Genomic DNA, 22,516 nt, shown 5'->3' with positions numbered 1-22,516 from the left:
TTTTGGGTACATCATAGAGTAACAAAACTATATAATACGTAGTAAAATGTGGGTGTGGGTGTGATCAGGTGCGAACATGCGGTTACATATGAGCCGTTGATCAAATCTAGATCAACGACTCAAATCAATAAAAATTTAAAAACAAAAACAAAACGCACCTTAGAAGTAAAAAGCAAAAGCTAAAGATGACGCACCTTTTGCAGTTAACTAATACGGAGTATTCATTATCATGATCTGATCTTCTCCCCTTATTTTAAAACCAATTACCACACACGTGATCTATGCTTTCTCTCACTTCTGTCAAACATGAATTCTTGATTTGATCTAATCCCCTTGTGTGTTTCACTGCAATTTTAGTGCCTCGGTGCAATGCACCTTCAAAAACATAATCAAATCCTCATTTCTCAAAAAGACCGTGATAATGGACATAGTTTCTTATATGTGTTGAATATATATATATATATATATATATATATATATATATATATATATATATATATATATATATATATATATATATATATATATATATATATTGTAAATTAGGTGTACCGTTTCATCAATGCCCAATGCGTGATTATTCTAATTAATTGACCAAAGTTCATGTGAAATTCTATTAAGGATACGAGTGATGATGGACCCTTGAAGTTAAAACATCATATTTATTAGATTGGACCAATTAGATTGAGTTTTAATACATGTACTCCATATTTCTACTCTCTGATATGACAATTGATGATTAGTTATCTTCATCCTGTGGATTCCAAATAAAATGTCAAACATCAAAATTTTGTGTGAGAGTAAAAGTTAGGAGTCGAAGTAGTATTTTCCAATTAGATTATGCCAACTACTAATATTTCAACACATGTTATTGGTGTGATATTTGATGTTAAGACTACAAACAAAAAGTGGAGTGCAATCACTGATTTTTTTCATCCAACAAGCAGGGACCTATGTAAGGTCTAGTCAAGAAGATGCACCCCAGTTGTTCATTAGTCAGAATCATCCTGCAAGTGCTAGGCACAACTTGCAAAAACTTCCATAATGTTTTTTTAGAATTATTATGGACAAGTGGATGCATTATGCACCGAGGATGATGGTTGATGGTTCTCACTACTTTAAATAAGTTGAAACCTGTAAGAGCATGATTATTGGTTGTACTTTTTTTTTTTTTGGTCAAGCTAGCAATGTAGCAGCCGGAGGGAGAAAAGAAAGAAAAAAAAAAAAAAAAAGTAGTAATAGTAGTAATAGTGTACATTTTTGTTAAGAAAAATGGTGATTTTTGGTGAATACAAATAAAAATTAAAAATTTTTAGGGACAATGGATCCAATTCTTCATTTATTGACACTTTCAATATTAGTCCTCCAATTATTAGTCTAGTGGAAGATTGAAATGCGATGGATACCCTTAGTCGAGTACCGAGTCAGGTATACCCCTAGGCGGTTAGGAGATTGGGGTATGATTAATACCGTTAATGGATGAATGGATTTCAACTGCCCAGCCTGACCGAGGTGGGCAACTCACTAATGGGCCCGTTTGAGTGGCCATCGCAGGTCCGCAGGCAATCATATGGGTTTCGATCGGGTGCCACGCTCAGAGGCTGTTAATAAAGATTTGGCAAAGATTCTTCCCAGTTTTAGCGGGGGAGTTTCCTTTTTCAATATTAGAAAGTTTGCACACAAGTATAGAAATTTTCTTAAGTTCAAATTTATTAATGTCTTCTTCCTTTTCTTTTTTAAGGCTCATAATCTTGTATAAATACACTCGGGGTCACATTGTAAAGGGTTCTGAATTCAATACAAGCACAATTACTCTGTCAAAATTCTCTTTCAACTTTTCTTTATTATTTTAGGATAGTATTGACCCGTCGTCCGGCTACCCAACAGCCCGTAAAACCAACAAAATGAATCTCTAATAGTTTTGATGCAAGGGGGAAAAGGTCACTTAATTGAGTCTCTTAAACCCCTATAATCAAAAACTAAAAATGTAATTTACCTTTGTTGGTTTTGCGACCTTCGGATGGTTGATTAGTTTATTACTCCGTATTTTTATTTTTTTCTAAGTTCTACTGACTCTATTACAAGGTAATATGTATTCTATACCCAGTTTAATCATGTGACGTTCTCTCAATTAGAGCTAGAGAAGTGCCCTCTCGAATGCATCCTTGTCACCACCTCCTTTTCAGTTTTTCACTCAAAACAGCCACACTCCAGGTCCCCCCCACAGCTCGACCGACTAGTCATGGCCGACCACCTGACCACCAGCACCCCTACCACCACCTTTTTTTTTTCTCATTTCTCAAACAAACAAACAAAATATGGAGAATCTAGAACTTTAAACTGATTCAAGATTGATCTGGGATTATTCCGAGCACTATTGAGAAGTATAGTTTTACTAATTTGATTGCCATTAAACTAACAACTGAAAAGCTGCAATCTGGAAGCAAAACTCATCACAAGAACAAACTCTCCACAGAAACTAAGTTAGCACCTAAAAAGCAGCAATCTAACATTTGGATACCATCTGACAAAGAACACCATTTTATTAACAGAACCAATTAATATGTACACTTAACAAAGATTCATATTAATGGAGATCATATAGAGATGCTCCTGCAAAATCAAAAGCTAAAGAAATTATCCATCATAGGAGATGCAGAGAACAAAGGATCTTGGAAGCAGAAATTCTCAATTGAATTGAAGTCATCGAGCAATCTGTCCAATAAACTGTTATCTGTCTGAGAATTCTCAGCCATTTCTGTATCCTTGTTTGCTATACCCTCCTCTACCTCACGCGCCGGCGGCGCTGCCATGTCCGCCGCTTCCTCGACTGTGGGCATGTGGCCCTCGAATAAGGCTATGTGGCTGAACAGTTTATCCTTGCGTGAAAAACTGGTTCTGCACGAGCATTTCCATTTGGATATTCCGCAGTGCTTCATATGGCTCTTCAAATCCGCCATTACTGAGAAGCTCTTCTTGTTGCACCTGTTACAGGAGTACATCTTCGGGCAATGGCTTCTCTTGAAGTGATTCTTCACGCAGATTGCGGACTTGAGGGGCCGGAATTTGTTGTGCGATTTGTTGCGTGAACAACCTGGGAACGGGCAGGAGAACAGTGCGGGTCGACCCGGGATCGTTTCGGAGCATTTTTCCGGCGGCTTCGCTAATGCCTCCGGCGTCTTGAATTGGTTCCCGTGAGCTCGCATGTGCATCCGGAGATTCGCGTCTCGCTTGAATCCTTTTCCGCATATCTCGCAGAAATGAATATGCTCCGCCAGCAGCTCCACCGCGTCCAGCTCGATGATCTCGGAATCCTCGCCGCCGGCACGCTCCTTCGGCGCAAGGAGACCAGTTTCCGAACACAGTAGCTTACTAGGTGACGTTTGGTTAGAGCATTTGGAATCAGTTCCGTCCGCCGCTTGAGTGGTGGCGAGAAGCGCAACGCCGTTGACGATAATCTGGTGGATGGCGGCGGTGATCTCGGCTGAGACCCTGTCCGTCTCGTGCTTGCCGAGAAGAGTGTTGCTGTTAACCGAGTCGCAGAGGAACTTGTGCAGGGAGTCCACCCGCTCTCGCACGGCGGAGAGGTTGAGCAGAGGAACCCTAGGATCAGCGCCACCACTCGCGGTGACTATCCCGGGTGGTTTCGTGGCGGCAGGTGTATGACGTAGATCGCCGAAAAATGACATTTTTTTAGAAAATTATTTAAAATTATTAGTTCAGCGTTGAAACTTGAAAGTCGATAGGTTTTTATTTTAATAAATGCAAGTGAGAGAGAAATAAGAAATTTATTTATAAACACACGCGTGATGTACAGCCACGAAAAATAAGAAATTTATTTTAAATATAAGCCAGCATAGTAGCATTTTAAGCACACGCGTGATGTACAGCGTGTCATAACTGGGTCCCACAATTTTTATTTTTATGTTTTGGGTGGGTGGGTGGGGGGGAGACGGCGGGGATACTGAAAATGAATTTGAATATTTTTTTGAATATGGAAACTGAAAAATATTATTTATGCTTTCGAAATGTATATTTTTGTTATTTAATCTTAGTAAAATTAAGTTTAAGTCCAAAATTATTTTTTATTTTTTTAGTTTAATTTTAAAATTTAAATATTGTCATGATCTTGTGGTCAAGTGGCACCAAGTTGCTCTCACATATGAAAAGTTGTTTCAGTAAATTAAGAAAGTAGTTATGAACAAATACTGCATTGTAACAAAGTTAATAGTACTTAGAAAAAGTTTAAATATTTGATATAACTATTGTTTTAAAAAGTTCAAAAAGAAAAAATAAAAAATAAAAATAGTAATTAGTGAATTTTGACTATTTTAAAAATAGAAAATATGAATTACCAAAAAAAAAAAAAAAAAAAAAATCAAACCGGTGGTTCGGAACCAAAACAAAAACGTAGTCACCCAGCCATATGCATTCAACTCATATCCTGTCTTGGGCTATCATGAACTCTAGTGATGAGCGGTACGTCTAATGGGTGAGGCCTGACACCTTCTACGAAGGGCTTACCTATGCATCATAAGTTTGGTTAGGTGTTAGATAATAAGAGGACGTTTGATCAAATTAGAGAGGACGTGTGATCAAATTAAAAAGGACGTGTGACCCAATAAGAATGGAAAAATACAACCTAAATACGAGTCATAGCAGACAATGACAATGCATAAAGAAAGTGGAATAGGAAGATGTAGCCATATAACAATATAAAGCCCTCATTGGTACAAGGAATGGGACAATGCCCAACTCGAGTATCAATGGCTACCAATAAGCAATAAAGGAGATCGACGATTCTATAATTAATAAACACCTGCAATTTGCTTGGAAACTTGTATAACTATTATCTTAGATATAAGAGTTTTTCCTCTTTCCATTGTTACTTTAGTTCCGCTCATAATAACAATCATTAAGCATGTTTGGTTCACGGAATTGATTTTTAAAGGAATAGTAATGTTATTCTATAGATAATAGAATAGATAAATAATAAAATATAAATTGTATTACATTATTTGATTCACTAAATGAATAAATTTCATGAATTGTATTAGAATATTTAATTGGTTGAAGGAATAGAAATGTAGTAATAAATATTTGAATGACATAAATATCCTTAAGATATAAACAAAGATATGTGTGTGTAGTATTAGTACTCGTATGCAAACCAAACTATCACATTATATTTTATTCAATTCATTCATTTAAAAATTCAATTCCAAACTTTCAATAATTGCCAAAGAGAAGAACTACATATCCATTTTTGTTTTGTTTTTTGTTTTTGTTTGTTTTTTTTTTTATTTGAAAATACTATTTCCCCTACTAATCTTTTTTGTTCTTGCAACCACTACTTATAGGCATGCACTGGATAAATCTAGCTTTAATGTAATAGCCTGTAAATTACACATAAGAGATAAACAACACTGTGAAAATCATGTGCGACGAGTTTTACCAAGATAGTGTTATCAATAATCGAACTCGTGAATTGCTCTTGTACAACAGTTCATAACAAAAAAAATCATGTGTAACAGGTTCAACCAATAAAAAAAGTGTTGACAACATTTAAACATGTGACCTTTTAAGTATAAAAATCATATTATACTACTTGACCATTTTGAGATTGCATTTTTAGTTTTCTAGCAAAGTCAAAAGTGGTTATTTACTTATTTAGAGTCAATTATGTACATTTGGTGAAATTTGATGATCAAATTGAAGTTGGCAATTGAGTGGACCTTCACATACATACATGATACATTTTTGTATTATTGGATTATTATTGGACTTGGTTTCGTTGATGGAAGCACTTACGACATCCTTTTTGTCAGTTTCATTTGCGACGACATTGCTACATTATTTGCGTGTTAGAACTTAGAATTCTATTTCGTCACAAATATCGCAGTCACTACCGTCCACTTCATCGTTATCGTTAGTTGTCTCGACGGAGACGCGGCAAGCCATCATCGTCACCTTTGATTTCAAATATTAATTACGCACAAAATAATATAAGGTTTTTATTGACTTTATTGTTTGGATTGATTGAGTTTGACGTGTTGGGTGGTGATTTTTAGAGTCAAGTTCAGTATTTTTTTTAATCAAAATATGGTGTTGATCATTACGTAAATATAAAAAAATAAAGTTGATATTTGTTACTAGCTATAACTTTTAAGGCACGTTTGGTTCACAGAATAAATTTGGAGGGGATAGGAATGGAATATGTAAGGAAATAGAATAAGAATTGTATTATGTTGTTTGGTTCGCTTAAGGAATAGACATTGGGAACTGTATTCCAATGTTTGGTTGGTTACTACTACTACGGTGTAGCTTTTGTTCTTCAGTTTGTATTTCTTCAACTACGTCATCTGTTATATGTGCATCTTTTCCAGTTGCACGATCTTTGGTGTATATTACAGATAACTCATTATGAATCTATCCATGTGTTCACCATGCACATAGTGAACACGTTTCCACAGCATAATTTGCGTCTTACAATGAAGTGGGTACCAATAGTAGTAATGGACCGGTTTGACTTTCCCAATAATAGGTTAGGCCTAGGACCACAGCCCATCAAACTATAACTAGGCCTATCTAGCCCGATACATCTAAAAATGGGCTCTCCAAATTTTATGCCTTTCGGGCCCATCTCATCTTAGAACTATAGAAGATACCACCACTGGATCTTGGCAGGACCACCCAGCCCAATACACTTTTGTTCTAATTTTTTTTAGTTAAATATTACAGTAATTACTTAGAAATACTTTTATGTATCAACAAAAATAAATATTGAAATTTGATCGACCCCGTCACATAGGTCTTTTTAATGTTATTTATTTTTCATGTGTGATTTGTGAATTATTATTGATAGGAATTATTCTCGACCGGACTATAGTCTACACTTGATCAGTACCGAATCCAATACTTGTGTAGAGCCTGATCCAATCATCACCGACCTGAACTGCTCGCCTGCTTGACCTAAATCTAGATCGAGTACAGTCTGACTGATCGAGCGAAGAGTCGTATCAATCGCTATGCCCTGTCCACATAAGGTCGGGACCGAGCACCCAACCTATAATATTTAGAGCCCAAGGCCTAGTTCCCTTAGTCGAACTTGGTGGCGGTATACCCAACTGAATCATGAATCTTTGGACACGTGGACGAGCCAGCTTGGGCATCGACCTTGCCGTGTGCATGCGGTCCACGTGCCACACATGTTGATAAACCTGTAATTGTCCCCTCTTCCCCTATAAATACCGGTAATTGTCACCTCTTCCCCTTATAAACACCGCATTAAGTGCGAGGAAATAAGGCTTTTGGCTTTTGGCATTTTTCACACACTAACCTTTAGTTCAAAAACTTCTGGCCCACTACCACATAATCCGAGCTCAAAGACTTAAATGAACAAACATACTACAAAAAATATCATAGTCGAAACATACCTTAGTACCCTACGAATAAGTAGAAATTCCCGTCAATTATGTAACAGTAAAATTTACCCAATACATATATTATGTTATATATGATAATAATAGTTACGTTGTGAATTTACTCATAAAAAATAAGTAAAGAAAGTTAAATTATATATCACTAAACACTGTCTAATTATAACTAGAATATCCTATATATTAGAAATGTTGTAAGGAGAATATTCTTTTTGTTAATTAGGTTAATAATGAATGAATTCACCGTTAATAAAAGGTTATTAATTTGAGAATTTTTTTAGAGAAATTAAAAATTTGTGAAAGAATACATTTTTTTTAATTGAGCTATTTTCACTGTTAGTCCTCTTATTATTATATATTTCTAACATTTGATTTCTGATTATTAAAATTTTGTCACATTTGACCTTTTTGATACAATTGTACATATACTTTAGCCATAAGCCCATAATCTGCCATGTAGATGTAACACTAATTTGATACTCATTACTTAGTCTCATATGTTACAAAAATTAATAAGTAAGAATCAAATTTGGAAAGTACAATAATTGATAAATCAAAATGGTTAAAAAGATTTTTTATTAAAAAAATAAAAATATTATCAAAACACAACTTAATTAATCAATAATTGAAAGGAAGGGTTTCGAGTCTATACGCTAATTCAGACATATCTTATTGTGACTCTTCCAAATCAGAGGTCACATGTTCAAACTTCAATGAGAATATTAACGTTTTGTGTTTCAATATGTTGAGAAAATATATATAGACAGATATTACATTGTAATAGAGTCAATAATGATCGAACGTAATTTCGTTAACCGAAAGGCATTGTACCTTACGCAACAAGAAGTGTGCATATAGGCGGTAGGAAAGTTAATGCTGGCATAAAAGTAGGGCCCAGAGAAATATTTACAGCTTGGCACTAATGATGATGATCTGGCACTATCAGGGCAGCAAATAGCGGCGACTTCCATATATTTATGTACGCTTTCATTTTTTTTTCATTTAATCTCTGCGTGGTCCGGGAAAATATTAAATAAATTCTTTTTTAGTTATTTTATTTTTATTTGCCATTTTTGTTCTTATCGTCCAAACTCCTTCCCTATACGGAAGCCTGATTTTGCCGTTTCCGACATCGTCTCTGATTTTTCCGGTGAAGAAATAGCCGGTGCCGGAATAATATTATATGTATTTGCACGAACAGATATATACGTGTATATAATTGTGGATACGTAGATATATATATATATATATATATATATATACATACGTACACATTAGGAGCGGATGAACTGAGATGGGGGCTACGGGCTCGAAACTGGAGAAAGCGCTAGGAGACCAGTTTCCGGAAGGCGAGAGGTACTTCGGTCTTGAGAATTTCGGGAATACTTGCTATTGTAACAGCGTGCTTCAGGTTCGATTCCTTCGGTTTTTTATTTGCGTTTTGATTGAAAGCTTCGGAATCTGAAACTGGCTTTGATTTTGCATCTGCCGATTAGAACGCGTTGTTTATGTGAATTCCGCAGGGTTTTTATGAAATTATTGTGAGCTATGAAAAAAATAAGGAAGAAGAGAGTGTGCGCTTTTGCCTTTTGGCATGTTCTTAATTCATCCGCGTTAAACCTGTGGAATCTAACAAAATAGCTTAATGTAATTATGAATCAAAGATAGAGGATGTCACATGTTGCCCTAAATTTAGTCTTTGATTGAACTAATGGTAAGAGCTTGCTAAAGTAATTTTTTCCGTTTTCTGCAATATCAGTCCAAAAGATGTCACAGGAATGAGTTTATTGTTTCGAGATCATTTTGCCAAAATGTTTTACTGCATGACCAAATATGGATCCTCTGATATTTTGCAACACATTTTATTCATTTTGTTGAAACTATCTCCAACAGAGACATTGTTTTTGGTTTGTTTGTATTTTTGGAGATGTCAGATGTTTGGTTAAGAGGATAGGAAAACCAGGACTAGAACTTGCCATTTTTTAGTCCAAGTATATAATATGTAGTTTAGTATATGCTACAATGAGCTCTTCTATAAAGACTATATTCCTTCCATATTTTCCCTAGACTGACTTTAAAACAGCATTTTTTGGCTGACTTAGCCATCCGTAAAGCCAAATTTGATGAATCTTTTAGATGAAAAGATTAATAAAAATATTCAAATGGTAAAATGTAGAAGAAGAAAGGCAATTCAAATGCTCCACTAGAGTATATTGTTGTGATCCTATTTCCATCATGAAGCTTTCAAATGATTTCTTACGAATCTCTCTTGTTATAATGCTTTTTTTCATAGTTTCTTATCTCTTCAAGCTTAAGCCTCATATACATAGGATACACTCAAATAATTTAAGAACATAAAGAGACCATGTTTGTGCCATTTAAGTCAGCTGGGTCTTCTATTATGTGTCACTTAGAGAGATGGTAAACAGCTTTAATGCACACATAATGGCATAAATCAATAATCACATCCATTAAGATATAACAAGTGTTGCACCTGGTGCACATATATGCATTTAATATATTTATGGACAAATGACGTGATGGTTTTGGGTCTTTATCATATAAAATTTCTCCTTTGAGACAATTTCAATAATAAAGTATATTTTCTAATAATAGTGAATACTGAATTTCCTTGCTCACTCAGTTGTCTCGATCTGAACTTTCTTGAATATAGTCTTCATCATTTCCACTGTGCTAATGTCTGTCTAAATTCACCAAAAAGAAAAGTTATTGAATAGAAAAAAACAGGTAAACAAATATTGGAGTATTTGAAGTTTTTACAGTGTCAGTGTTACATTATGAATATTGTAGACTTGTAGTGCATTGACATAATCTTAAAGTTGTAGCAGAAGAAATAGAAGAAAACATATGAAAATAATAGAATTCTGTGACACAATTATTAATTATATAAAAAACACACCTGGTCAATCACATTCTTTCCATGGAAGTAATCACCAGCTTGGTTTTCTGTGAATGAATACATTGTTTATAGGGAGAAAATAAATAAAAAGAAAGAGAAAAAGAAACATTTTGCTCAGACAGCATAATTTAATATGATACAAGTTCTATAATTGATTAATGACCAAAAGCTGTGGCAATCAATGTATATTATTTTGGAAGTTTTTAATGAATGACTACATTGATGATTAAACTATCTTGTTGGTAACACTTTGTCAAAATTATTTCCTTCTTTGTTTTGTGTATATGAACAAGCATTATATCATCATAGTCCTCATCCTTATGCGATTGTTTTTTTTTTTTTTTTTTAATTTTATAAATGTAGGCACTCTATTTCTGTGTTCCATTTCGGGAACAGCTACTGGACTACTATTCAAATAACAAAAACCTTGCTGATGCAGATGAAAGTCTCTTGACATGCCTAGCAGACTTATTTATGCAGGTAGTGTTGGTGGTTGTTTTGAGAAACTTTTATGTATAGGCTGACATTTCTGCATCTATCTGATTGTCAGAACCAGTAATTGTTACCTTCATCTTAATATAAAGATGTTTGCCAGTTTTGCTTACTGATTTAATCTGGAATTTATTTTTTTCTTTTTGCTGGTACTCTATGTTTTTTTTTTTTTTTTTTTGGGTGGAAGGGTAGGGTAGGGGTACTTTCTGTTTTTTTTTTTTTTTTTTTTTTTTTTTTTTTTTTTTTTTTTTTTTTTTTTTTTCTGGATTGCATTGTGAAAGAGAATTCTAATGATATGTTGGTGGCAAATTATGCTGTGGAACCGTGTCCACCTTGCACGGTTCCAAAATTGTCATAATTGTGAATATAGAGTTCAAAATTTATGAACATAGAGTTCTGTAATTGTGAATATAGGGTTCAATAATTGTGAATATGAAGTTCAAAAATTTTGAACATAGAGTTTTATAATTATGAACATAGAGTTCAGTAATTATGAACTTAGAGTTTTGTAATTGTGAATATTGAGTTCAATAATTATGAATATGAAGTTCAAAAATTATGAATGTAGAGTTTATAATTATGAACATAGAGTTCAGTAATTATGAACATAGAACTGTGTCCACCTTGCAATGTGGACACGGTTCCACGGCATAACAATTGTATGTTGGTTGGGGTGTACTCATTTTGAATTCTTTATCTACCCATAGCCAAGTGATTCACAAGTCTCCTCTCTTTTGCTTTTCTAGATTTATGAATTGTTCACATCATCTCAGGGTATGCAAGTCTGAAGTAATTCGTCATTGTTGATGAATCTACTGTTGTTACATTTTTAAAATTTGTGAATGTTAACTTGGCCGAACTTCTTTATGCAGATTAGCTCACAAAAGAAGAAAACAGGTGTGATTTCTCCAAGACGCTTTGTGCAGAAACTGAAGAAGCAGAACGAGATTTTCCGCAGTTATATGCATCAGGTGTTGTATGAACTCACTGATAAGATTTAGTTTACTAATAAAGTCATTCCCAACTTTTATCTTAAAGAATAGAAATTTTAAACATAACACATTGTAGATGTAAATTTCAAAAACTTTGCCCATTGAAGACCATAAATGTCCCTTCCACTGCTCCACCTATAGGTTAAATTTCTTATGCTATTTATGAAGTTTTAGAGGTACTCTCTATATAATAATAAAGCATGTCCCAGCATACTTCTCTAGTTTTCTTCCCTTATGCTATGGACATACAATTAAAAACATGCTTTATTATTATATTTTTTCTTCAAGCCAAATACCTTGTGGTTTGATGGCATCACTGTTACTTTTCATAAGGAATGTCTCAGGTTTGAGTCCCATCCCAATCAAGGATCGGCATAATTTGTTGAGCAGGATGCAGATGGTATAATTAGGTTAGAGTGTACTCAAAAAAAAAAAAAAATATTTCTTCAAATGTGGAAGTCTAAGCTGGTTGCTTTTGAGATTATCAAGATCATTCGTTGACAATTGCTGCACCTTTGCGTAGGATTTGTGACACTTTGCTGCACTGCCATCATTGAGGCAAACACACCTCACTCGAACTGAATGTTCTAAAATACTGAATTTGTATGGCTGTAATGATAGTTGCCTTTTATTTCCTAATAGGTTCTGTGTTCTGAGTCAAAATCTTCTTCTTGTAGGATGCTCACGAATTCCTTAACTATTTGCTGAATGAACTTGTTGACATACTGGAAAAAGAGTCCAATGCTGCCAAGAGTGATCAAGAAATTTCACCATCGGAGAAGATTGCTAATGGACCAAAGACCACCCTTGCCAATGGTACTCATAAGGAGCCTCTTGTCACCTGGGTGCACAAAAACTTCCAGGTAGATTTGTCTGGCCTCTTATCAGCTCATACTTATGGGTTGTTGGTTGGGCTTGGTCTAGTAGTCTAGTGCCCTTCTGTTGACCATTAGGTCAGTGTCTCAGGTGTGCATGAGTCAAATAGCTGTGAGCATTTGTCCAACATTATAGCCAACTCCAGCAAGATTGCATTACATCTTAATTTTGTGTAGAAGCATTTGAGTCATTAATAAGTGTTCGAGTTTACAGCTCATAGTTGCTGGAATTTTAATGAGTAGTAGCAATTGCAATACTTGAATGACGGCAAATGCTCCTGACAAAACCGATCCTGTTCAATTGTTTCCATAGCCACTTTGTACAGAAAATAATCATCTTTCGTGATTGCATATTTCAGGGTATTTTGACTAATGAAACAAGGTGCTTATGTTGTGAGACTGTAACTGCAAGGGATGAAACATTTTTTGACTTGAGCCTTGATATTGAACAGAACAGTTCAATAACAAGCTGCCTTAAGAATTTTAGTTCCACCGAGACTTTGAACGCTGAAGACAAATTTTTTTGCGACAAGTGCTGCAGGTAATTTCTTTGGTTTTTGTGGTGTCAAACTATACTGCCACTCCGAATGTTAAATTACTTCGAGCTGTAGTTTAGATTCTTTTGAGAAACATGTGAAACTGGGAAGGTAAGTAGTGTTTGCCTTTGTTTGAGATTGCAGTTTGCAGGAGGCCCAAAAGAGAATGAAGATTAAGAAGCCTCCCCATATCCTAGTGATCCATTTGAAGCGATTCAAGTATATAGAACAACTAGGTCGGTACAAGAAGCTATCTTACCGCGTTGTCTTCCCTTTAGAGCTGAAGTTGAGCAATACAGTCGAGGAGTTAGACGCAGAATACTCCTTATTCGCGGTGGTAGTCCATGTTGGGAGCGGACCCAACCACGGGCACTATGTCAGCCTCGTCAAGAGCCATAACCATTGGCTTTACTTCGATGACGAGAACGTGGAGATGATCGACGAATCTGCTGTCCAGACGTTTTTCGGATCAGCACAGGAGTATTCCAGCAACACGGATCACGGCTACATCCTGTTTTATGAAAGCGTATGTTCTGGCACCACAAGCTGAGAAAAAGAAGTAGCAATTTTGAGCACGATTCCTGTGTTTTTAGTGTCCCATTTTCTCCCTTTCATGTTGTGTCAACAATCTCCCAATGTGTACTTCAAATGAAATGTGCAAAATATATGTACCCTACCTAGTACCTAGGTTGTTTCCTTGTACAGAGGTGGTATAAGCTAACCACCTTAAAATTTTCGAGCAATAAATGGGAAAATAGATGAAGTATATGTTATAGCTGGCAGGTAAGCGTGCTTGTTCGGTTAGTTCTTTCAGTAATCAAATAACCGAATAGAATTGAAATTGTGAACTTCTAAATTATAAATTATGTTTTTAAGTTAAAACACAGGAAATTTGTGAATACAATACAGGGTCATTAAATCCTAATATGTTAATATTGACTACAATATTTGTAAGGAACTTGTAAATACAAAACAAGATAATCAATTATATATATATATATATATATATGTTAACCTTGTATGTTCGTATCGTAGTATATAAATATGAATTTTTAAAAGGTAAATTGTGAACAATAGGACCGGGGTCTACAAAATAATTTGCGACCTGCAAGGTAACAATGTTTCATAGACAAAATACTGAACAAATCAAACTTGCATACATCACCGTTGATAACTAATCAACTGAAAAACATTCTTGTCAGGCCACAACTATATATGTAATTTTCAAGCTGGAAATCTACGAGTTTATTGTACATATATTGGATACAATCAAACTTGCATCATATACAACAAATTCATCACAAATCAACTTCGAACATTCCAGTTAGGACACATCTATGATTTTTGTCAGGGAAGCAGGAAGCCTATGTATAAAATGCTAGTACTTAAGCATCGATATATACTCCAAGCAAGACGAGAGTTTAGAGATTTTATTACGCAAAGGACATGTAGGTGTCATCGTCCAACAATGCGTCCAGGTCAATCAGATCTTCATCAAAATCGCCCACTTCACCTGAATTGCTCGGGTCCCCATCATATTTTTTCTGCAGGATAAAAAAAAAAAAAAAAAAACCAAAAAGGCAAGTTTTAAGTTTACTTCCCGCCTTTCTGGAGAGAGAGTAAAGGCATTTGAAGCATAATGATGTGGGTGTACCTTAGTTTCCTTCATTTCAGAGACGACGTTTAGCAGTCTTCGGTATTGATCTCTGGCCTCGGGATATTGAACCATGGATCTCACCCTGGCAAGAGCCTTCTGCAATCTTTCCTCGGTTTGTTTTCTGCCTTCTTTTAGAAAATCAAACTCATCTTCTTGCACGGGTTGGGCTTGCATGCTAGAGGGTTCGGTGACTGTTTCTGGTTTAAACCCCCGCAGACCACTCCCTTTTCGTCTCCATCGCAAAATTACCTTCTCCAGTATCCCAACAGACCAGATTATCTTTCCATAGTTCTTCCTGACTTGATGTCCCCTTACGTGCGCCTTTTTTCAGATAGGGGAGGAGAAAGGCAAGAAACAATGAGGAATGAGACTATATATGAAAAAATAAAAATAGAAGTGTGAAAAAATGTAAAAGCTTGAGAGAGAAGCTTATGTACCCACTAAACCGCACCTGAATTTTAATGATTTGTTGCCGAATTTGAAGAAACTCTTTTCGTCCCTTATAACTGCGGTATTTGTTTTGTATTCGTATTGCAGCAGAGTGAGTTGGTTCATCATAGTGTCCTGCCCTGTTCTTCACAGCACGGAGTGAAAGAGCACGCTCATCGGGCAATCCAAATTCACCACCGCCGCCATATTCTTTTATCTGCTTCCTTTGGAACGACTCGACCCTGTAGACTTGATGAATGCGAGCAGCAGCTTGGGTTGCATTACGAACAGCTGCCAGAGAGTCCTTCATTGACAATCCATCTGGCCAATCGCCATCGCCAACGGGAGTAGCAACCCGTTCAGAAACCATTTGCACAGCTGTTAACCCCGAGACTTCAGTGCTTTCATCCTCCCGGTTTTCCTTCAATTTAAGTAGACTAAGGTGGGTGCTCAAGGCAGATTCCGCCAAATAACCAGCAATTCCTTTGTGCCCACTGCTGGATGCCAGGTCAGCAGGTGTTATACCCGAAGGATGTCGGGGCGTAGGATCTGTCAAAGCTCCCGGAGCTGCTCCTAGAGAGATGAGGCAACCCACCATACGTTCTCTGACGTAGCACAAGTTGAAAAAAAGTGAAATGAACTCTCAGGAGCTAGTCAAACATAAAGAAAGAAGGAAAACGCCTGAAGAAACTAATAAACACTTCCATCGTGAAAGTAACCCGTCAAATTCGTTAACAGAACTATTAACTAGTTTATAATGGCACCAGATACTCAGATAGATTAAAGGGTAATTAAAGATAGTCACAATTAAAAAATTCGATGCAATACCTTCCATAGAATGCTGCCCAATGGAGTGCTGTCCATCCATTCACATCTCGAAAATTAACATTTACTCCTGAAGCTAAAGTCGGGGGTACAGCCCAGTCATAACCAAGAGCAGCTGCAAAATGCAGAACACCTTGACCACCCTCATCTAGTACATTAGCGCCTTTCCCACCTTCGGTGACCTTTTGAAGGAGCCAGTTACGTAAATTATCTTTTAGAAGCTTTTGCAGTAGCTGGTCTTTTGTTTTCTCTCGCAAAAAAGTGTCGCCAGAAGAGAGGTGCATCATGTTTTCCCATTCGCAGTCCTCTTGTAGCAATGAATTAATTTTACGGATGATGTGAGAGATATCATCCACATTCCTAGGTACAGAGTTCAGGGAACTGGGCGATCCCAAAGATAACATTCTCACAAATCTCATATGAATAAGACTTTCACTAGAGCCGCCACTATTTTCACTCCCAGTGCTGACATCTTGAGCCTCACTAACTCGGAATTCAAATTCTCTCACTTCACTACATGCTAACCTATTGGAACATGTTATGTAGAATGGAACTCTTCCCGCCTTTTGAAAAGGTGTGTGGCAACGAAGCACCCCGTCTCTTATAATCTCAGCTGGAACTTCCAACTCGCCAAACATGCATGCCCAATTATACTTTTCCACCTCTTGGTAAGACTTTAAAAATCTTCCAGTAATTAGAACCTGGTTGTGAAATAATCAGATTATTATTCTTGCCAATAAATGAAATCCCTTGCACTACTTCAAAGTGAAACAGAAACATATTTCATCAATAATCAAACACTCTAAGACTTGTTTAAGATCTACGTAATGTACCTTGATCTCCGTTCCAGCATACGCCCAAGTTGGTGAGAAATCAATAATGCTAAATAACTGATCCTGGGAGAGGGACGGACTAAGCACATAAGGGTCAAGCTGCACTTGGGAAGCAATGGCAGATTCATCAACTCCATCTTCATTTCCAACATTTTCCCAATAACTTTGAGAACTGGATTGCAGACTTGGCTCGTTTACATCTTCAAGTTCCTTACTTATCCAACGATCAAAGCTGTCAAGTTTCGTCAGTCCTTGTCTTAGAACCCCACCCAACAAGGGTTGCTTGAAAGCCAAATGATCAGTTTTGCCATCCACATTGAAACTGCCATCTGACTCGGCTTTCACAAATCTACCGTTTTGCATAGGATGCTTATCTGGTTCAGTATGAAGTATATTGTACGCCTCCAAGGAATCATGAAACTCCGCATGCTTCTCTTTATCTAACTTGCTAGCAAAATCAAATGTTTGATGCGGTTCCATCTTCTGATCAACTGACCACTCCGATGATTGCAAGGAATTGCCTTTAGATGCCTGCATTTCAAAGTCATACAAACATTAATGTCAAGCAAACTATGACCAGGCAATTTCAGACTTCCACGGCATAAATCTCACCAAGTCCTTGAACTTTTAATCTTAATTTCAATTAAGTTACAACATAGTGTTTTAATCTTTAAAAAAAGAAGTTATAACATAGTGTTATTTGACAAACTAATGAACTGATATCTTATTACACTAAACTTATTAACTGATTTATATTTGATGTGTAAGTGTTTATTTACGTTGAAACAAAGCCTAGTATGTTTCCAAGTTCTAGGTGGTCTTAGCAAGAGACCCTGTCAGGCTGTCACAAAGAAGCAAGTAAAGCAGTGGCTTCAGGGTGGGGGTTTGATCTCTATAGGCGATAGAGGTCTTCATCTATTGTTTAAATGGCGCACGTAGGAAATAGCATTTTCAAGGCAAATTTGGTATGTAAAATTGCACAGAAATTACTACTTCGGGATCATAGCTCACCTGCCATTCTTCTAGGGCATGGAAATGGTTGTCAGCCTCCTGCTTAATACTGAAGTCGTTTGTGAAATCAATCATAGCGCTTCCTTGTCCATTGATTGTGTTTATTGCAGCAGACTGGGTTGAGGAAATTGAAGGTTGAAATTGTACAGATTGATAATCAGCAGTATTCTTCTCGGGAACATTTTCCCATGATGGGAAATCAAGGTCTCTGCAGGGCATATATGCATTTGCAGTGTTCCTGTTCTGGTTTCCATGTGTGGTTGAGGGGAAGTTCATACCAGTAATAGCTGGATAATAGCCTTGATGATCATCTGATCAATTTTAAGAAGCATTACTCGTTAATGCATATATCACGCCCATAGCAGGAAACGGTTTAAGCAAATCAATTTTAAACAATAAAAATAAAATGACAATAATTTATTACCTGAGAAGGGGGCTGGATAATAAGGAGCAGAAAGCCCATCCTCAGCCTTCGGGATCACGTTTGACTGAAATTCAGTAAAAGAGTGGACTCCAGAAGTTGATTGTTGATTGTACACTGCAGCCAGTTATATTTCACAAAACAAAAGTTATGCTTAGTTTGCAATGTACAGATACAAAATGGGCTTACTATTTGAATTGAGGCTCGGAAATAAAGAAATAATTGTACCTGATTCAACATCTTCATATTCTGAGGCCTGACCACTGTTAAGGCTAGTTGTATCTGTAACATGAGATGTCACTTGGTAATCATATGGGCGTAATTTTGAAGATACTGTACTGCCTACATCTGAGGAGCTGCGCCCAGATTCTTCGCTTTGCTGGAAAACAGGAATAGCTGATTGAGGTTCTCTGACACGGCTAGAATTCATCCTGTTACCCTGCAAATTAAGCGTGTTCAGATCACCTATAAGTTCCACATGGAGCACAAAAATAAACAAATAAGACTTCCTGAAAATATGAAACATGCTACTTTCATGGATCTTAAACAGTTAAACCTCCAGAGCTTGATTGTTAACCTTTGTGAGTTGAATAAAAAGGAACCTTCTCTTGTTCCCATGCTCATATGGAGTAAGTTTCAATGCTCAGATTTTAATATTGTTAAGGCTATGTTTGCTGGGAAAAGAGGTATGCTTTTCCTTGTAGAAGTGTATCTTGAACCCCCGTATTCTTTAGTAAAATTGGAGGTTAGTGTAAGTCCAATCGATCCAATTGTTTTGAGGTTTAAAATTGAGATGACTAAACCTCTATGATTACTTTCCTATTTTACTTCTAGACTAAACAAGGGAACGATCAAACCCATCCCATTTACCTTGTACTGAACATAGTATAAACATGGGAAAAAAGAATGAACAATCAAAAAATTCATTTTCGCAGTCACAATGGAAAGGTGGAAAGCATAATAATACCTTTACTTCCCGGTAGTGGACGAGAACAATGTTCGACTGTGACCTGGAAAAAGGTTAGATGTGTAAGAAAATTAGAGCACTTGAAAAAGAAGCACTTACAAAAGAAAGGAGTGCAATCGACAACTGGAAAAAAAAAAAAAAAAAAAAAAAAAAAAACACTATTGGCTGCGGACAATGCATAGCCTGTTTCTTGGCGGGATTTTCGGGAAAGATAAGGAGAGAAGTTCTATACAGACAACAAGATCACAAATGCACAATATCCAAAATATATTTGAAAAAGGTAGGAGAGGAAAGAGTGCAAAAGAAAGTATATGGAAAACTGCATGACGTGATTCAGATTGATATGCGGGCATGTTATGATGGCAATGCCGAAACATGATTGTCAACATCCTCTTAAGAAAGACATAAACCAAATTTGAATTACTTCTAGCATAATAGTCATGAACTATCAATGAAGATGGTATAACACAAAAAAAAAAAAAAAAAAAAAAAAAAAAAAAAAGGCTGGCCAATTTATGTAACGCACTCTTCGAGCAACCAGTAGCTGCGCCGCTGGAAGTTTTCGTTCTCTTCTCCGTGAGCATAATAGCAGTGCAACACATCAATGCTTCCAGACTGGAGAAAAGTTATTGCTAGATCAATCAATATGGACATCATCACAGTATCACACAAACACAATTTTCATAAATAGTATGCTATCTGTCAATCATCAAAAGTATGAACCGCCCCAAATTTACCTTGAGCTTTTCATGAGCCTCCTTGACAGTCTTCCCGTCCTTTTTCTTCCTCCAGTTATGCCCATCTTTCCGAAAATATCGTAATACCTTACGGTCAAAAAGAAACAGTGAACCACCTGCAAGAGAAAATACAGGTACACTAATTACTTATCCAAGCAATTCAAAGAACTGAAGATTGATACAATGCTAAGTTAATAAACTATTGGCTAAAGGAGCATACTTGGAGGCCTAGTTGGAGGCTCGGGAGCAATCCGAAATTTCTGGTAATTCGAAAGTATTTCACAGATTTCAGCTGGGCGGAGCCAACGATGTTGTGCTTCTAACAGTATCTGCTCAATATCTGCATTCACCGCATGCTATGTTGGAGTATTTGGAAAATTGTCACAGATTGCAAATCTTTTAAAACAAATTAAAACGATAGTACTTGCGTATAGATTAGAAATGGAAGCCATTAAATAATGGGCCGGAATCACATAAGCAAGCAGCTCTGTCAACCTTAAATAACAGTATTTACAACTATAGCTGACATGCCAAGCCACAATGTCAACAAGGATACTAAAACTACTAAAACATCCTTCAATAGTTCAACAACCACCTTACAATTTGAAGGTTTTCACCCATTCTGGATAAGTTAATCAAAAAGTCAATGATTACAATTGTTCTAGACTTCTAGACAATCTTTATACAGAGTGTTAAACAAATCAATCCACAAACACTTGGCTAACTTAGTTTTAATCCAACCCCACCCCCTAACCAGTGCACACACACAGAGATTAAAGAACACATCCCAATCTGCTATCTTTCACCTGAAAAATTATCAAATTACTGCATTTTGGATGGTTTGAGCTACTAAACCTCCAAAAATACGAGTTCAAACAACAAATTTAAAAAAATGAAATTTTGAGAGACATAGCTATCCATACGCACACACAACAGATACTGAGACAAGAAATCATAAATTAGTATTCTAAAATCTAAAGAACAATCATTTCCAAATCCCTTCTAGAAGAAGAATAAAATCCGAAACAGTGGCTGTTAATAATTAACATTAATAGCAAGTAACAATATTTAGCACCAGATATCCAACATTAAGATTTACAAAAAGGCTGTAGCTTCTAATTTATATATTAGAACCCCCCCCCCCCCCCCCCCCCCAAACCAGCTATAGAACTCACCTAATTGAGCATTAAGACCGTGCCGCCTGCTCTCCGCGGCCATAAAAACAGCTCAGAAACACTACAGGTAAATTTTCGCCGAGATCTCAAGACTCCAAGCTTTGTGAATTCCAGAAAACATCAGATTAAATCCACCGTACAGAACTTCTGGGCAAGCTTGATTTCGAGTACAGATCAATAAAAAAATGAGAAATTGATCAGGGAAATCTAAAAACAGTGTGCTTGGTAAATATAAAATAAAAAAGAATGAAAACGCGGTTATCAGAGAGAGCAAGAGAGAGAGAGAGAGGAGGATAGAGTGGCCGTCGAATTGGAATCCAGTTAAGTTCAGACAGGGACTTGGATGAGAGATGATGCAAGACCTGAGTCAAAGTTGACGCGAGCGATTTCTACGCCCTACGCCGTATTGCACACACCTATATATGAAAATGAAAAAGATACATTATACATACAACACCGTACTGCCCTATTGGATACTACTGCCTGTTGTACAAATGCAAGGCGAGTCTTTTATGGGTTTTTTGTTTTTTTTTTTTTTTGGAATAAGATTCAAATTGGCCACTAAACTTAATTTGAAAATATAATTAGGGCACTGAATGAAAAAAAATACAATTATGTCACTGAACATTTTATATGTATGCAGTTTCACTTAATAACAGATTATCATCAATTTTAGCAAGTTATTTATTTACGTGGCAGCTAAGTTTACATTTTTAATAAAATTTAATAATAAATTGAAAAAATATACAAAAAAAAAAAAAAAAAAACGATGGGTGGCTGTCGGCTACCCCGTCATTTTTTTTTCAAATTTTTAAAATTTATTATTAAAACTTATTAAAACTGTCAATTCAGCTGCCAGGTAACCTATTAAAATTTATGGTAATCTGCTATCTAGTAAAATTGCATATATTTGGAGTGTTCAGTAGCCTAATTGCACTTTTTTGAACGTGCAGTGGCCTAATTGTATTTTCAGGTTACGTTCAGTGGTCAATTTGAACTTTATTCCTCTTTTTTTTTTTAATAATCAACCAACTGGGGTGTCAATGCAGACCTACTCGTCTTAGAGCAAATTATTCTGTGGACCCAGGTCCCAATGTTTACAATTTACATATTAAATGTTCACAATTTTGTAAAATGTAAATTGTGAATATTAAAAGTGTGTTTGGTTCACACATAGGAATTGGAATGAGAATAAAGAATCAAATAC

At 36.1% G+C, this 22,516-nt stretch overlaps 3 protein-coding genes and 1 long non-coding RNA gene across 4 annotated transcripts; 2 read left to right on the top strand and 2 right to left on the bottom strand.

Annotated features, from left to right (window-relative positions):
• Positions 1–2,516: 2,516 nt before the first annotated feature.
• Positions 2,517–3,769, bottom strand: LOC109177968 (protein SENSITIVE TO PROTON RHIZOTOXICITY 1-like). Its single transcript, XM_019327485.1, has one exon. The coding sequence runs from the start codon at positions 3,687–3,689 to the stop codon at positions 2,622–2,624; it is 1,068 nt and encodes a 355-aa protein (XP_019183030.1). The 5' UTR covers positions 3,690–3,769; the 3' UTR covers positions 2,517–2,621.
• A 1,645-nt stretch (positions 3,770–5,414) lies between these two features.
• On the top strand, positions 5,415–14,463 carry LOC109177792. Its single transcript, XR_002053637.1, has 3 exons — positions 5,415–5,428; positions 6,989–6,992; positions 14,384–14,463. It is a non-coding gene; the product is annotated as an uncharacterized LOC109177792 (long non-coding RNA).
• On the top strand, positions 8,458–14,026 carry LOC109177791 (ubiquitin carboxyl-terminal hydrolase 4-like). The gene is made up of 6 exons (XM_019327248.1): positions 8,458–8,850; positions 10,723–10,839; positions 11,724–11,822; positions 12,521–12,706; positions 13,078–13,259; positions 13,399–14,026. The coding sequence occupies exons 1-6, from the start codon at positions 8,734–8,736 to the stop codon at positions 13,802–13,804; spliced, it is 1,107 nt and encodes a 368-aa protein (XP_019182793.1). The 5' UTR covers positions 8,458–8,733; the 3' UTR covers positions 13,805–14,026.
• LOC109177790 (calmodulin-binding transcription activator 3-like) lies at positions 14,390–21,758 on the bottom strand. Its single transcript, XM_019327247.1, has 13 exons — positions 21,310–21,758; positions 20,355–20,474; positions 20,135–20,250; positions 19,924–20,012; positions 19,398–19,440; positions 18,659–18,869; positions 18,434–18,547; positions 18,010–18,320; positions 16,999–17,529; positions 16,169–16,866; positions 15,363–15,945; positions 14,909–15,232; positions 14,390–14,798 (listed from the first exon to the last, which is right to left on the bottom strand). The coding sequence occupies exons 1-13, from the start codon at positions 21,350–21,352 to the stop codon at positions 14,688–14,690; spliced, it is 3,294 nt and encodes a 1,097-aa protein (XP_019182792.1). The 5' UTR covers positions 21,353–21,758; the 3' UTR covers positions 14,390–14,687.
• Between the last annotated feature and the right edge of the window lie 758 nt (positions 21,759–22,516).

This window comes from Ipomoea nil, unplaced genomic scaffold, assembly GCF_001879475.1.
Source record: "Ipomoea nil cultivar Tokyo-kokei standard unplaced genomic scaffold, Asagao_1.1 scaffold0805, whole genome shotgun sequence".
Classification (NCBI taxonomy): Eukaryota; Viridiplantae; Streptophyta; class Magnoliopsida; order Solanales; family Convolvulaceae; genus Ipomoea; species Ipomoea nil.
Note: the sequence above shows the minus strand (reverse complement) of the source record. Positions and strands in the feature narration are given on the sequence as shown.